This window comes from Rattus norvegicus, chromosome 3 (assembly GCF_021556685.1).
Source record: "Rattus norvegicus strain SHRSP/BbbUtx chromosome 3, alternate assembly SHRSP_T2T, whole genome shotgun sequence".
Taxonomy (NCBI): domain Eukaryota; kingdom Metazoa; phylum Chordata; class Mammalia; order Rodentia; family Muridae; genus Rattus; species Rattus norvegicus.
Window position 1 is genome coordinate 21,915,131 of NC_141536.1, and position 17,205 is coordinate 21,932,335.

General features: G+C 38.2%; 1 protein-coding gene and 1 long non-coding RNA gene across 7 annotated transcripts in view; one reads left to right on the forward strand and one right to left on the reverse strand.

Annotated features, from left to right (window-relative positions):
* The window catches only part of LOC120101539 (uncharacterized), a 41,406-nt gene extending 33,565 nt beyond the window's left edge, over positions 1–7,841 (forward strand). For both annotated transcript variants that reach the window (XR_015684299.1, XR_015684302.1), the window contains 5 exons: positions 539–625; positions 1,603–1,720; positions 4,251–4,377; positions 4,819–5,011; positions 5,886–7,841. This is a non-coding gene — a long non-coding RNA (uncharacterized LOC120101539). The remainder of the gene's footprint in view (positions 1–538; positions 626–1,602; positions 1,721–4,250; positions 4,378–4,818; positions 5,012–5,885) is intronic.
* Nr6a1 (nuclear receptor subfamily 6, group A, member 1) overlaps positions 1–17,205 on the reverse strand; it is a 187,980-nt gene that overhangs the window by 123,804 nt on the left and 46,971 nt on the right. For all 5 annotated transcript variants that reach the window (XM_087653001.1, XM_087653000.1, NM_001100861.1 and 2 more), the window contains 1 exon segment: positions 11,488–11,532. In XM_087653001.1, coding sequence (XP_087509127.1) covers positions 11,488–11,532 — 45 coding nt within the window.

The window sequence follows — 17,205 nt, forward strand, 5'->3', positions numbered from 1 at the left end:
TACCATGACATTTAGTGTTGCTGTCAAAATTGCATGTTCCTCTATATTTCTGCAGCCCAGAGACGAGGCCTTAGCAGTATTTTAATAAGCCCATTGGGTGATTTCTCCAACACTGAAGGCTTCCCTAAAGCAAAGCAAGCGTACTAGTGCAATACTGACTCCCTATCCCCTGTGGCCACACTTCGTGCTGTCCGCTTTCCAACCACTGCCTGAGATTCCCCGCACCACTCTTCAAGGTGCAGACACTGGTGTTGCTGTTGAGTACATTACTCCCAAACACATCGAACGATCTGCAGTTTACAGAAATAAGTACATATGTATTCATGTCTTCACAAAATATGAAGGCCTCTGAATGCAAGTTAAAATTCAGATGACTGGGGTTGGGGATTTAGCTCAGTGGTAGAGCGATTGCTTAGGAAGCGCAAGGCCCTGGGTTCGGTCCCCAGCTCCGAAAAAAAGAACCAAAAAAAAAAAAAAAAATTCAGATGACTGTGCCACCTGACAGCTTGTGACACAATCAACAGCTTTGCTCTCACAGGTCAAATTGTTGCTGCTGTGTCAGAACCCATGGGACTGAGAGAACCAACTTCTACAAGTTATCCTCAGAACTCTACAATATGCTCTGGTAAATATGAACTGTTTTAATTTATATTATATATACACATTAAAAATTAGGTATAATATACATATTATTCCACTTAGATGAAATACCTACAATCCTTACTTTTTTAAAAATGTTTTTTTTTTTTTTGAGACAATGTTTTTCTGTCCTGGAACTCACCCTGTAGACCAGGCTTGCTTGAACTCACAGATCCACCTGCCTCTGCCTCCCAAGTGCTGGGCTTAACGGCATGCACCACCATTACCTGGCAAATCCCTAGGAATTAATGTTTTGTTTTGTTTTTTAAGAAAACAAAAGAAAAATCTAAGAGCTTTCTTTCTGACATGCTGGTAGATGGTATATAATTTTCTTAAATCTAGAATATTAGCAGGCCTAACTACAATTCTATTTTAAAAGTCAAAAACCTTATGTGGCTTCTCTTGGAAAAAAAATTAAATCCTAGTTACAGGAGAGAAGCCTATATGAATTTAAGGGTGTTCTCTAAACTGGAACTCGAATAAATACCCATATCATAGAAAATTAAAGCATAGGGAATTAAAAAAACATCCTGAATCTGTCATCATCACTGTGAGTGAAGCCATGTAAAGAGCTTTATAAACAGCACCTAATCCTGCCCAAAGTACCCTGGCCTCCCTTTGAGCCCCCAGAGCAGTGGTTCATCCTTCCTAATGCTGCAAACCTTTAATACCATTCTCCTCATGTTGTGGTGACCCCAACCACAAAATTATTCTTATTTTTGTTTATTATTACTATTTTTGTTGTTGTATTTTTTTGAGACAGGGTTTTTTGTCCTGGAACTAGCTCTGTAGAGCAGGCTGGCCTTAAACTCAAGGGATCTCCCTGCCTCTGACTCCAGGGCGCTAGGATTAAAGGCATGCACCACAACCACCTGGCTCATAAAATTATTTTTGTTGCTACTTCATAATTATAATTTTGCTAGTGTTATAAATCTTAATGTTGAGTCTGTGTTCTCTGATTAGGCTACTCCTATGAAAGGGTTGTTCAAACCCCTAGGATGATTCTCCACTTTGAGCGGCACAGGCACAATCCCTCTATTCGCCAACTGGCAACATACATATATAAAATGTCTGGAAGGAGGTAAGTTATAACCCAGGGTTTGAAGGCAGTTTTTTTCCTACATCAGCCTGAATGGGATGTGTCATTAAGTCTGGTTCCCTCAGAACCACATGCCACATAACTGTTTCTAAACATGTTTCTAGTGGATTATGTAAGGGGAAGATTATGTGACGCACAGGATAAAGCTTACAAAGTACAAACTTCAATGGAAATTAGAGTAAGAGAGCTCACAAATCTTAAAACCATTTAGCCAAAGTTTCTTCCTTTAGATCCTTCCAACAAATCATAAATATTTTAAAAAGCAGAGTTTAGGTGTGTTTTACATACTGTAACAATTCACCCACTGTAACTTAAAACACTTTTATTAATTTAATTATGTAACTATTACCAAAATTTAAGAACAAACATTTCTATGGCCCTACAAAAAAAGCCATTTATTCCCCATCACCCCCGACCCTGACACCAGGTCATGGATAATCAGTAACCTGCTCTCTCCACAAATGTGCATCGTCTAGGTAGTAACAGGTTTGGCCAGATTACTTTAAACATTTGAAGCACTCTTTTATAGCACTGTGTTAAGGTTACAACAGTGCAACCATCACCACTATCCACATGCAGACTTTGCTGTAGTCCTAAAGTGGAAACTCGTTAAACAATAGCCACCTATTTCCAAAATCCCCATGAAACTGTTTTACTTTGTCTCTGAATTTTGCCTATTCCAGTTATTTTCAGTACATGGAATCATGCAGTATTTTGGGTTAATTTAAAAACTGGTCTGATATTTCATTGTAAGAATTATTTATAAAGCAGGCACAGCAGTACATACCTTATCATTTTTAACCTTGGAAGGTGGGGGCAGAAAGAGAACTCAGAGTGATCCTCTCCTAATAACCTATCTGAGGTCAGCCAATACGTTTATATATTCTGGATACATTCCTTTGAAAGACATTTAATTTGCAAATATTCCCCTTTAGACTGTACCTATCTTCCCATTTTCTTAATGTCTTTTGAAGTCCTAAGCTTTATACTTTAATATTAACATTTTTCTCCATGTTTGCCATTAGCCCAAGGTCACAAAGCCATTCAATACGATTTGTGATTTTAGCTTTTACACTAAGTATATGAACCCTGTGAGTTACTTTGGGGCCTAATAGAGAGTCTGGTTTTGATGTGTGTTGTTTTCTGTCTGCAGGCTAGCTGATTTTGAGGTCTTATTTCTGTATTGCAACTGGCAGCTTTTTTGGCACAAACATAACCAATTTCCCCAGCATCGTATGTATAGAAACCAAGTTCTCCACACCATATTGTCTAAGTACCTTTGACAAGTCTCAATTGGTATATACATCAGGATCTATGGTTGAACACAGTCTGGCTCCAGTGCCCATCATGGCCGCAGCACAATATCTTTTGACTTTACAGTAGTACTTGAAACTGCACAATTATGTCCTCAAACTGTCAATTTTCGAAATTGCATTAGCTACCTTAAGCTCTTTGCATTGCTACCAGTGTTGGGAGCAAGATGACAAGTGTTTCAGGAAAATTAGCTGAGATTTTCATACAGAGTTTACTAAACAATTTGCAAAACGTATCTTAACATGTAAACGTTTAATCCAGGAACATGGCATGTTCTCCGTTTATTGTCATCTCTCTTGGCAATACTTACAGCTTCTAGTATATAAATCTGTACGTGTTAGACTTATTCATTTGCTGCAATGATAAATTATGCAGCTTATTTATATTATTTTATTTCTACTGTTAATATATTAAAAACACAATTTTGTACAGTGATCTTATGATACTGCCAATTCAGTTCCATCTGTTTTGGGGAATCCTTAGGACCATATATAAGATTATGTTATCTAGGAATAAAGAGTTATAATCCTTTCCACTTGATTTGGATGCCCTCTCCCTTCTCTGCCCTGGCTAGAACCAGTGCTAAAAGATTTGCTATCCTAAACTGGTCAAACATATTTTCGGGGAATTATACCCAAATATTGTAGTACCTACATAGCTAAACACAAAACTCAATTAAGAAAGGAATACACTAGGGAGAAAAGTGAAGAAGGATAGAACTGCTCTGGGATTGTAAAGTCATTCTCAATTACAGGATACAACAGTTTAAAACAAACTTGGGAGCCATGTTTAGTTCCCACTTCCACAAAGCTGTATTAGAAGTCATAAGTGCCTTCTTGTGTATATAGATCAGCTGGATAATTGATCTCAAGTAGGACAAGAGTACGAAGATCGCCTCAGACCTTGTCACCATACTGATACTCAAACAGGTCCTGGCAAAGAGTACAACAATGTTAAAGATGATCCTGGCCACTACAACTGAGCCCACTAAAAAATAAGTTAAGAGCTTGAAGTCTAAAAGACAAGAGCAGAAAAACAACAACAAAAACACTGTGTATTTTTAATTCATATTCATATATGCTCTTATAACAAGCTAAAGTTATAATCTCCCAAATTTTGAAAGCTAGCGGCATTGTTTTTCAGAAAACATTGTTTTATGGTTCCATAGCAAGTAACGTTATATCTTGTTTCTTTCAAGGACCTCCCTCTTCATTCTTCAGTTAGGGCCTGTCACCACCTAGTGGACTATGTAGGAATAATACATACAACAATGCATCACCTCTCCTGTTCCAGAACAAATCTCTAGATAAAGTCTTCAGAATCAGGTAAGATACCTATCTAAAAATCCAGTTGGGAAATTTTTAACTACATAAAATACAGATTTATACAAATAAAAGATATGTACTCAAGATAATGAATGGGTTAATAAAAACAAAAATCGTTTACAGACAGCATGATCCTGAGGTTAAGATAAGCTTTGGTTCCCAAAGATTAACCTGTTTAACAAAATTAATTTCCCAAGCTTAATCTATCAAGACATGAAAATCTTAATACCTCATAACTACATGAGTTCCTCCCCCCCCCCCAGGTTATATGGCTCATTCAACTTTCAAATCCGTAAAACTACATCAACAAAATATATACATCAAGATACAGAAACTGTATTTAAAAACTTGGACATTGTTCATAATAAAAATCCTACCAAGCTACAAATAGAAAATGAAGTTTCCAAAAGCTGATTGTATTTTGTCTTTTTTAATCTATAGTTTCCTGACTTCAAAACTAACTAAAAGGCTAGGAGTGCTGTCACATGCTTGCAATCCTAGTATTTGAAGACTGCAAATCCCAAGTTGGTCTAGGATATGCACTGAGAGATTCTTTCTCACACACACAAAAAAATAGAAACTGGGCCTGGGCATGCTGATCTACACCTTAAATCCCAGTACTTGAGAAGAAGAGGTAGGTGGGTTCTCTTATGATCTACACAGCAAGTTCTGGCCAGCCAAGGCTAGTAAGACACTGTTTTTAAAAAAAAAAAAAAAAAAAAAAATCCTGACTACAGACCTACACCGAAGCTGTGACACTGGGTAACAGGGTTGTGGCTCGGTGGTAAAGTACTTAGCTAACATATTCAAGTCCTTGAGTTCAAACTCAAGTATTAAAAAACAAAACAAGGGGTTGGGGACTTAGCTCAGTGGTAGAGTGCTTGCCTAGCAACCGCAAGGCCCTGGGTTCAGTCCCCAGCTCCTGGGGATAAAAACAAACAAACAAAAAAAACCAGTATGCTATAGACAGGCAGGCCAATAGAATGTCTGCATCTTATCAAAAATCTGGGGGTTGGGGATTTAGCTCAGCGGTAGAGCACTTGCCTAGCAAGCGCAAGGCCCTGGGTTCGGTCCCCAGCTCCGAAAAAAAGAAAAAAAAAAAAATCTGTGTGTAGTTTGTTTGGTAGCATTTTGTTTTGTTTTTTGTAGTGTTGGGTATTAAACCTAGAGTATTATATATGCAAAAAATTAGCAAATATAAAATATAAAGAAAAACAATAAAACTTTTATGAGAAAACAGGGGAAGCTTAATGACAGTGATGGCACATCTTGAATATCCAACTGAGTGGGCTAAGATGCTTTTACAAAACTGGTAAAGCACACCTCTGGGTGTGCCTGTGAGGGAGCTTCTATAGAGGATTAACTGACAGGAACAGGGAAATAGGCTGGGGGCTCAAATGCAGTAGCAGAGGAAAACTGAAGGAAACACACATAAGTAGGTATTGGCTCTTTGCTTCCTAGCAACAGTGAAGTAATAATTAGCTAATCAATCCATCCTGCTTGTTCAGCTGTTATCAGAGTGACAAAAAGTAAGACTGACAAGAGTTGTTACAAAGGAAGTGGATCATCGTCGACCTGGGGTTTGTAAGATTTTGGAACTGGCTCTCAAGAGAAACATGCAAGAGTCCAAAGAAACGAAGCAGGACAGTGACTTTGGTAAGAGCTCAGAAGACAGGAATGTTAGCAGAGATGAACAAAGTCAGGTCTACACTCCTGAGGTCTCAGACGGACTGAAATGTGAATTACAGAGATTGCTCTTTAGGTTCCCAGTGGGACTCAGGACTCTATCGGGAAATTCATGTTCCATTCTGGCAAAGAGCTTTGTTACATGGCCTGAGACTCTGCATAACTCCAAGTTTAAAGGCAGTGAACTAATTTAGACTGTGGCATGGTTATGGCTGATTGTTTTTAGTCAGATTAACAGTGACAATCATGAACAAAGAAACAGTCAAAAGACAAAAACCTTTCCACAGAGATTAAATTCCCTAAGCAGAAACCCTACTTGCAAGGTACCAAAGATGGCCTAGGGTATCATAGAAAGTGCCAGAGTCTACCCAGGGAATGAATGTTTTAACCTCATCTCAAAGAATTCCTTTAAGTGAGACCCCAGGTACCCAGCTAGTGGCACAGGGCTGCCTAGGGAAACGGATTCAGAACATCTGGGTACTCACAGGCTGCTGTGACTGTGGTCCAAAGGATTCAGCTACTCTAGTACTACATGGACAACACCAAGGTCTGCTAATAGCGTGAATGTTACCCTCATGATAGTAGTTTTGCAGATATACAAAACTCAAGAGTTAGCAAAGATACAATAGAAAATCCCTGTAAGCTAGAAATGCCAAGAACATGGAACAGCCACTGAAAACTGCAAGGAGCAAGCCAAGCCAAGCCAAAGGGGAAACCGTGCAGACTGAAACCTGAAAGGCCATAGGGTGGGGTCGCACAAATGTCTTGGAGCTTACATCATACTTTCTGTACCTCCCAGATAACGCAGATGCCAGATAAAGCACTATAGAATGTAAATGTTTGTCTTAATAGGTTTCTCTCTTGCTTCGGTCTGGTCTCTTCCTTCGATGTCCCTGCTCCTCTCTTCTGGGTGGAAATATGACATTGTGATCTTGGGAGTGTGCAGCTAGCTTTTGATAATTCAGGTAATTCATCTAAGAGTTTCTCAAAGAAGGAATTTCAACTTTTGAACCATGTTGGAATTGCTAAGATTTCGGAGAAGTCTAGGAATTAGATTATGTACACTGTGCTTTACAAGATGACTCTAAGAGTTGGGGTGGGGGAAGATTATTATGATTTGAATATGAAATATCCTCGGAGGCTAATGTGCTATCACTATTTTGAGAGGTCTTAGAAAGTTTAAGAGATGAAGCGTACATAGGGAATTATCAATTCAGGAAGGGAGTCTCTGAAAAATAAACCTGCTCTCCCATCCTTTACTTTCTCTGTTTTACATTATAAAACAAGTGACTGCTGGCCATATGCTTCCGCTACATGGGGTGACCAAAGATATACATGTGAGTCTGTGGGGTATTTCATATTGAAACTGTAACAATGACTTAGGACTGAGCAATTATTTTATGGCTATAAAACCCAAAGTATAGACAAAAATAATAAGAAGAAAGTATATCAAAATTAAAATTCCAGGGCAGTGTGCAATTCAGCTGTTGAAGAAATTCTTGAAATGTATGGTGTCCTGAGTTTGATATAAACACAGGAAATTCAAAATGAAAAAAAATTAAACGTATGTGTCTATGAACATATTCAACAAAGTAAAAAAAGTCAGTATGCAAAATGGGGGAGGTTGCAAATTAGATATTTGATAAGGTGTCATAACTAAAACAACCAGGCAACCCCACTGAGAAAATAATTTTAAAAGAAGCATAAAAGTTGAATACACTACAGATACAAATGGCAATTAAGCACATGAAAAGATGTTAGTACCACTAAAGAGTAGGAAAAATACAAATAAAAATAAAAATACAGGACAAGGTAAGGATAGAGAGAGACTGGAATTCGTGTGTGTGTGTGTGTGTGTGTGTGTGTGTGTGTCTGTGTGTGTGTGTGTGTGTTAGCAAAAATATAGAATAGTAAAACAATACAACATATATACATATAACTATACATAACAAAAATTAAAGAAAAAGAGTCCATGAATTTGAAAGAAAGTTGAAGGTGGTACTTGGGAAGGCATAAGACATGGGGGTTTGGGGGTGAATGGATAAGATCTCAAAAAATAAAATATTATATAAAATAATTTTTAAAAACCAGAAGTTACTTAAAAACAAAGAACACAATTATCACATGGTTCAGCAATTCGACTTCTGGGTATAGTCCCAAAAGAAATTAAAATAGGAACTCAGAGATACACTGCTGTACACCCATGTTCACAAGATTATTCACAATAGCTCACTGTTGAAGAAAACCAAGTATCTACTATCTGGTGAATAAATAAATTATGGTATATATATAAAACATTATCTGGCCTTAAAGAATACGTGAATTCTAACAGATCACACAACAATATGAATATATCTTGAGAGCATTATTTGCTAAGTTATAAAAGAACAAATATTGTGAGTCCACAAATAGGGGTATCTATATGGAGTAAAATTCATACAGAAATAACTTCCAACAAAACTATAATAATCAAAACACTGTGGTACAGAGGTAATGACATATAGATGAATAGAATAGGATGCCCAGAAAAATGTCTTGACATATATAGCCATTCTGTTCCATTTTAGTTGACAGATCTTAGGAAATATAGGAAGTTACTATTAATATAGTCTGAGTTTCAGTTCTAAATGCAAGTTCTGTAGATGGATGCTCATGACATTACACACTGATGTGAATGTAGTCAATTCTACAGAATGGCACACGCGAAAGTACTGAAAACGAACGGCACCCGTTTTCTATTACAAACTTAAAAGATACAAGGAGAGCCGTGCCCTGGAGTGACGGTTAAATGGGTAAAAGCAATTGCCACAGTTTGAGGACCTGAATTTAAATAATCAAAACCCATGTAAAGGGCAGTTCTGTAGCACAAGCATCTACAACCCTGATGCCACTAAAGGAGATGGGAGGTCAAAAGAGGAGACTTTCCAGAAGCTCACAAGCAAGCTAGTCTGACTTATGTAATAGAAAAAACAGACCCTCTTCTCAAACAAGTCAGAAAATGGGGACTGATACCAGAGGTTGGCACTGATCTCCACATGCACACAGTGGTACATGTCATGCACATACTCATATATAGGCATACATACACACAGACTCACAGACACACACACACACACACACACACGCACACACACACACACACAGTGTTATACGCCACCTGGAACTTGGTATTAATTATATGCATATGCACATACACACACACTTGAAAAAATTGTTTAAAATGATAACTGAAAGAAAAATGTCTATAAAATCAATATCATATTTGATAATGGAAAATGGACTCTTTCTACCTAAGATTCAGAACAAGACAAGAATATCATTGCCATCAATAACTACCACTATACTGAAATTCTTAGCCAGAACAGTAAGAAAAATAAACACCATAAACATCAAAAAGGAAAACATAAGGTGGTCTTTATTCACTATTATGCACACAAAAGTCCCAACAGATTTTTTAAGTGACTAGCAGAACTAGTAAACAAATCCAACACAAATTCAATACACAAGATCAATTGCATTGCTGTACAACTAGGCAACAATTGAGAATTAAACTTTAAAACCAGTTTGGTTCATAATAGAACTAAAAAGCAAAATAGTTACAAATAGTTTTAAAGAAAAGCATGATAAACATTAATATTTTTTAAAACATTAATGAGAAAAAATAAACATGCTGCATTAAGTGGCAAGACAAACTGAATTCCAGGGTTAGAAGACTGCTACTGTGAAGTGGCCATTTGAGCCAGGGATAAAACACTGCCTCACAGGGCCAAGAGCCTCAGGTTACCCTGCACTGAAAAGAAGACAATTCTTCTGATAGGATCAGTGTAACTTAAAAGAAATCTCAGTAAAATTTTTGTTTTTTAAATAAGCTGATTCTAAACTGTACATGGACTTTTTAAAAACAAAACAAAAAACTAAGCCAAAATAACTTTGAAAAGGAAGAAAGGAAATACCCCTTAGTTTGAAGACACTGTGGCTTTTGTGAGAGGATTCAAAAAGATGAATAAAAAAAAAAAAAAACCCGCAGATTAATTTTTTTCTTTTTCTCTTTTCTTTTCTTTCATTTTTTTTCTTAAAAAAAACTTCAAAATATTCATTGAGACTTTGACAAGAAACAAATTTCCATATGAAAAAGATTTTGATTCCTACTTTATAAAACATGCCAAAATTATATATGAATGAATATAGTCCTAAACATGAATATAGTCCTAAAATCATAGTTTCTAAAAGAAAATGGAATTTGGTTAAACTAAGATTTCCTAGTGAAGATATAAGAATCAATAACAAAAGATTCCAAAAATAAGGTTTCATAAAAATTCACTGTATTAACATGTTAAAAATGAAAACAAAAACCATAGACTAGGAGAAAATATTCATACTACATATATCATGTCACAAACCCACAATATAAAAATGCCAACAATACAAAAAGTTTAATGTTTTTAGTGGTCAAGACTTGAGCCATTTAAAAAGATGATATAGGAATAACCAACAGGGTATGATAACATTACAAGAAATGCAGATTAAAAAAGCCTGTCCCATTACCATACTCATTAGAGTTCTAAAAATAAAAACCCTGACAATACCAATTACTTGCAAGCATATGAAAGTGGAATTCACATGGTACTAGAACTATAAAATGTAAAAATCATTTTGAAATACTGGTAACTCTATAAAAGAATCTAATGTGTATTTACCATATAAACCACCAATTTTTATTATGCCTTAGAGGATCAATAAGCATGTACGTATACAAAATTTTGTATAAGCCCAGGTGTCAACAGAGGAATTACCTGTGACAGTGTCAGCAGAATACTACTCAGCAATAAATAAAAAGAAATGAACTACTGGGCTAGGGAGGTGGCTCACTGTGTAAAGTCCTTTCACATCAAGCCTAACAACCTGAGTTCAAATCCTGGATCAACCCGGTGCAAGGAGAGAACAGACTCCCACAAATTTGTCCTCTGAACTCCATATGTACACCCTGACACATTCACTCCCTCAATATTAAACAAATAAATATTAAAAAGTAGTAAAAAAAAAAAAGGAAAGGAAGGGAAGAGAAGAGAAGGGGAGGAAAGAGAGAGGGAGAGAAATGAACTATTAACATGTGCATCAGGATTACAGTAAAAAATATTGGGCTATAGACACACAAAAGAGCAAATGTGTGTGACATTATGCATGTAAGACTGGAGAACAAGAATTAAGAAGTTACTAGATTTTAGGGATTAACTAGTGGATCAAAATGAGAAAAAGCATAAGGAAATTTGAAGATGGATTACAAAGATTAACAACCTTGTGAACACTGCTTCATTTACATTTTCAGATAGGAACATTTCTTTGTATGAAAATTTCATATCTCAATTTTAAAAAGATACAGTGAATGAGGGCTTCAGGATTACATAGAGCAGCTCTACCACTTACCAGGTATATGGCCTTGGCCAAGTGTTAAACCATCAGTCTCCCCATCTGCAAAGCAAAAAGAACTAGAGTTGAGAATAACTGCACAGAGCTGCTAAGTAAACAAGTAATACATTAATGACATAATACAGTAAATATTCATTAAATATTAACAAAAAAGTCAGAAATTTTATTCCCATATTTCAGCTAAGGAGAAAGATTCAGGAATAACTAGTGGGTAAACATTGGTAACTTACATAACCTACTAGTACTTGTGTTTTACAGTAAAACCTAGCAAGTTTTACGGTTCATTCAGTTTTAAGGTTTCGGGAGATGTCAGCATGCAAACTTCTGCTTGTGTGTTCTCTTTTCTAACATGGCCTGATGTATTTCAGGCTGGCCTGGAATTTACTGTGCATCCCAAATGATCCTGAACTACTGATTCTCATGCCTCTACCTTCCATATTCCGAGATTACAGGTTATGTGTCAGTTCATGTATTTTCAAATGCACCATGAACTCCAACAGGGTCACTTTCAGCAGTTAACCCTGTAATTGCCAGTATAAGTCATCTCATATTAAAAGTGTTCCATTTATTCTTTCTTTTCTTCTCTTCTCTTTTTGAGACAGGATGTCACTCTGTGCCCCTGGCTGGCCCACCAGCCTCTGTGCACTGCCACCAAGGCCAACCCCCATTGTTGCCAGTACTAGGTTCAAGTTTCCTGACAAAAAATAGGAGGCCAGGGGCCTGGAGAGATGGCTCAGTGGTTAAGAGCACTGACTGGACTGCTCTTCAAAAGGTCCTGAGTTCAATTCTCACAACCATCTGTAATGGGATCCAATGCCCTCTCCTGGTGTGTCTGAAGACAGCTACAGTGTACTTACATACATAATAAATAAATAGATCTTTAAAAAAAAAATTGAAAACCAATTCTGGAAGTGGGGCTGTAAGTAGTCATTTTAGGCTTTAAGTTTTTGTTTACATTGTGAGTGTGTGTGTGCTTGTATGTGCGCATACATGTATACATATATGCATGTACATGTCAAGGTATGCATGTGTAGGTCAAAGGACAACTTGAGGGAGCTGGCTCTCTCCTTCCACCACGTGGGTTACAGACACTGAATTCAGAAGGCCAGGGTTTGCGACAAGCCACTTTACCTGGCTGAGCCATCTCACTGATCTATTCTAGCCTTTTTGAATGTTCCTTCCTCAGAGAAAGTTCAAAAGAAAAGAATTCTGGCTTGGTATGACTGACAGACACATATAATTCTACCACTTAGGAGGCTAAGGTAAGAAAATCTTGAGTTAAAGCCAGCCCTGACAACAGAGTTATCAAGATCAGCCCAGCTACATAAAATTCCTCCTCAAAAAATAAAATAAAAAATAAATAAAAATTGAGGGAGAGGAAGGTAAAAATGAATGCATATAATCTGGATGTGAAGCCTGTGCTCTAAGAGAGCCAGAGCTAAGGCTTGAAATTATTTGGCAGAATATTTTCAGAAACTTGGCGGCTGAAAAGGGAACCAATTTTTTCATTAAAACTATATTCTATTTTTCTTAATCATAAAAGATTCTTACTTTGAAAAAGTTAAAATGGTGGATGTGGTAGTGGACTCCTTTGAGCCTGGCACTTGAGAGGCAAAAAAATGAATAATAGCTCACTGAGTTAGAGGCCAGCCTAGTCTTCCAAGTGAAAAACCAAAAACTAAAGTGAAAGACCACAACAGGATGAGAAAAATTCTCACGCATTCTGATACCAAGTTATTGAACTCAAACAACCATTTTCAGCTTTTTAAAACACATGAGGGCCAGAGATGACTCAGTGGGTAAAAGCAGGTGACACACAGCCTGATGACATGCAAAGGATCCCTGGGACCCACCCAAAGCCAGAAGGAAATCATCAACCCCACAAAGCTGTCCTCTGACCTTCACGAATTTGCCTTGGCAGATGTGCCACTGGTCATCACACCCAGACACGGGGTTGTCTCAGCTCCCCATCATACACATGGACACAGGGTTGTCTCAAACTGTTACAATACTGCTCCCACAGGAAAAAAAATAATTGCTAAAATCTAGCCTCACATTTTTTTTTACATTCCTTCTTAGTCATCCATTACAAATCTCCAAGCATTCCCTGCACCCACCAGATAGTAACAGGCATCCATGGCTATACAAGGACTCAGCAATTGCCTTTGAATCCAACTATCTTTTCACCAATTGTAAACAAGCCCTAAACTCTTGGCTCCATAGAGAATGCCTACAAGTCAGTATAAACTCTGAAACAGGGGCAGAGGTCAAGTGACTGGGAGAGTTCAGCCTGAACTGTCAATCTCATCCCACCCCCACCTTGTTCAAAAGAATCCTATCAGAAAGCACCTCCCAGCAAAAGGCCACATTCGGGAGACCTGATGTGGCAGCATTGCTACATCCTAAGCTGGGGCTTTAGAAGCACAGGGGAACTGCTAAAGTCAGGAACCACCTAATCACCAAGTGAATGCTATGGAGGAGGAGACATTAAGGGAAAACAGGGAGACTTACAAATTTATCTTAATATGCTTTAGAAAAGGAGACTCCTTTAAGGAAATGCCTCCATGAGATCCAGCTGTAAGACATTTTCTCAATTAGTGTTCAGTGAAGTACAGCCCAGCCTATGATGGGTGGGGCCGCTCCTGGGCTGGTGGTCCTGGGTTCTATAAGAAAGCAGGTTAAGCAAGTCATGTGAATCGGGTCAGTAAGCAGCACCCCTCCACGGCCTCTGCATCAACTCCTGCTTCCAGCCCTGCTTGATTTCTTGTCCTAACTTCCTCCAGTAATGGACTATGATCTGAAAGTGTAAGCTAAATAAACCTGTTCCTCCTCAGCTTGCTTTTTGGTCATGGTGTTTCATCGCAGCAAAACAAAATACCCTAAGACAGCCTCTGACCTCCACACATGTGCTGTAGCACACACAAAATGAGATAAAATAACTATTTTTTTTTAAAAATAACATTTATCTTTCTTTTCTTAATATCTACTATTCAATTTTATATTAATTATCTGCAGACAATGGTTGGACCTATCTGTGCTACCTGCACACTTTTCTAAGGCTTATTTTATGTTTGTGGAGATTTTTGTCTGCATGTATATATGGGCACCATGTGCGGACACTGCATGCAGGAGAGTCAGAAGAGTATATCAGATCCCTTGGAACTGAAGTTACAGATGGTTGTGACCTGGCATGTGGATATTGGGAATTGAACCTGGGTCCTGTGGAAGAATAGATAGTATTCTTAACCACTAGTACAGCACCTGTACTACTTTTTAATACCAAAAGTTATGATATATTGCCAGGTTTGGTGATACATATCTTTATTCCAAGCACTTGGAAGCAGAGGTAGGTGGATCTCTGAGTTCCACCAGCTTGGGACTACATTCATGCAGGCAAAACACTAATGCACATAAGGTAAAAGTAAAATAAATTAAAAACGAAAGTAAGTTGGTAAGAAAACCTAGGTTAAACCCACAATATACAGTGTTTTAAAAATAATGATCAAATTTTAAATAGTGCAAAATCTTTCCTGAATATGCTATTAAACCTTACTGGGATGGTTTGTATATGCCTGGCCCAGTTTTAGAGTAGGCGTGTCACTGTGGGTGTGGGATTTAAGACGATCCTAGCTGCCTGGTAGCCGGTATTCTGCTAGCAGCCTTCAGATGAAGATGTAAAACTCTCAGCTCCTCCTGCACCATGCCTGCCTGGATGCTACCATGTTCTTACCTTGATGATAATGCACTGAACCTCTGAACCTGTAAGCCAGCCCCAATTAAATGTTGTCCTTTATAAGAGTTGCCTTGCTCACAGTGTCTGTTCACAGCAGTGAACCCTAACTAAGACACTTGGCCATTAATCAATAGAACATGTATAATGTGAATACTTTTAAAAATAATCTGATAGTTAACTTCTTCAGGCTATTAAGAAGTTAAGTAAATGAGTAATTGATAATTTATCCTATGCTGGAGGAATGATGACAAATCCCCTATGAGCCAAATGGTAAAAAACAAAAATGCCAAAATGTTCAATAGTTCATCAGCCTGTGGGATGAGGTAATGGGTGAGGCAGGTACAAGATAGAAGGAGGCCTGTCATTGGACGAGAAGGAAGGATGGGCAGGAGAAAAGTTTGAAGGAAGAGAAGGAGACTGGAATGGAAAGGAGGAAGAGACAGGAGGGAAAGGGAGAGAAGCCATGGCAGGACAATATGGGAGGTGATGTTAAGATTCCACACTGTACCTTTACAGGTTGTTACAAATGTTTTTAAGGGATAGATGTGTATTGGGCTTTGTATGTTTAGGTGGGCAATTATACCTTATCAATTAGATCAAAGGTTATTGTGTTGTATGTTTTCATGCAACAATTTAAGTGTAAGAAAGTGTGCGGCGGCTGGTCTGGGCTACCACAGAGTTGGGATGTGTGTTTCCAGCATGGAAACCTGCCTTGGGAGCTAGATAGGTAGAGAGATTGCTGCCAGGCTCAGAGAGAGGCCTTTGGCAGTGTGATATGGGATGGAGCAGAGCAGGTAAGATGCTTTGCTGACTGAGAATTAAGACATCCAGCAGTTATCTTGGGGCACTGCAGTAGCAGACCTAGAGTGGGTAAAAGACAGCCTTTTATTTTTTTATATTTTTACAACAGCATCATCCTGTACAAATAAACTATTTCTGTGAAGCAGTAACATATGCTAATGTGTAGAATGGCTCATGTTTATGTCATTAAATAACATGGGTTAATGGAGAGATGGCACAACGATTAAGAACTGAGCTCTTCCAGAGGACTTGGGTTCAATTCTCAGCACCAACATGGTGGCTCACAACTGTCTATGACTCCAGTTCCAGGGGATCTGATGCCCTCACACCAATGCACATAAAATAAAATTAAATAATTTATTTTTTTAAAAACATGGCTTGAATTACCCTAGATGCCTAGAACAAATGAAACTCAAGACGGATGATCAAAATGTGAATGCTTCACTCCTTCTTTAAAAGGGGAACAAGAATACCCTTGGCAGGGAATAGAGAGGCAAAGATTAAAACAGAGACTGAAGGAACACCCATTCAGAGCCTGCCCCACATGTGGCCCATACATATACAGCCACCCAATTAGACAAGATGGATGAAGCAAAGAAGTGCAGACCGACAGGAGCCGGATGTAGATCGCTCCTGAGAGACACAGCCAGAATACAGCAAATACAAAGGCGAATGCCAGCAGCAAACCACTGAACTGAGAATAGGACCCCCGTTGAAGGAATCAGAGAAAGAACTGGAAGAGCTTGAAGGGGCTCGAGACCCCATATGTACAACAATGCCAAGCAACCAGAGCTTCCAGGGACTAAGCCACTACCTAAAGACTATACATGGACTGACCCTGGACTCTGACCCCATAGGTAGCAATGAATATCCTAGTAAGAGCACCAGTGGAAGGGGAAGCCCTGGGTCCTGCTAAGACTGAACCCCCAGTGAACTAGACTGTTGGGGGGAGGGCGGCAATGGGGGGAGGGTGGGGAGGGGAGCACCCATAAGGAAGGGGAGGGGGGAGGGGAATGTTTGCCCGGAAACCGGGAAAGGGAATAACACTCGAAATGTATATAAGAAATACTCAAGTTAATAAAAAAAAAAACAAAAAAAAAACCAACATGGGTTACTCTACTAAATAAAATGTGATTACCACAGCCCATGAATACAGACTGAGAATTTCAACAATACAATGA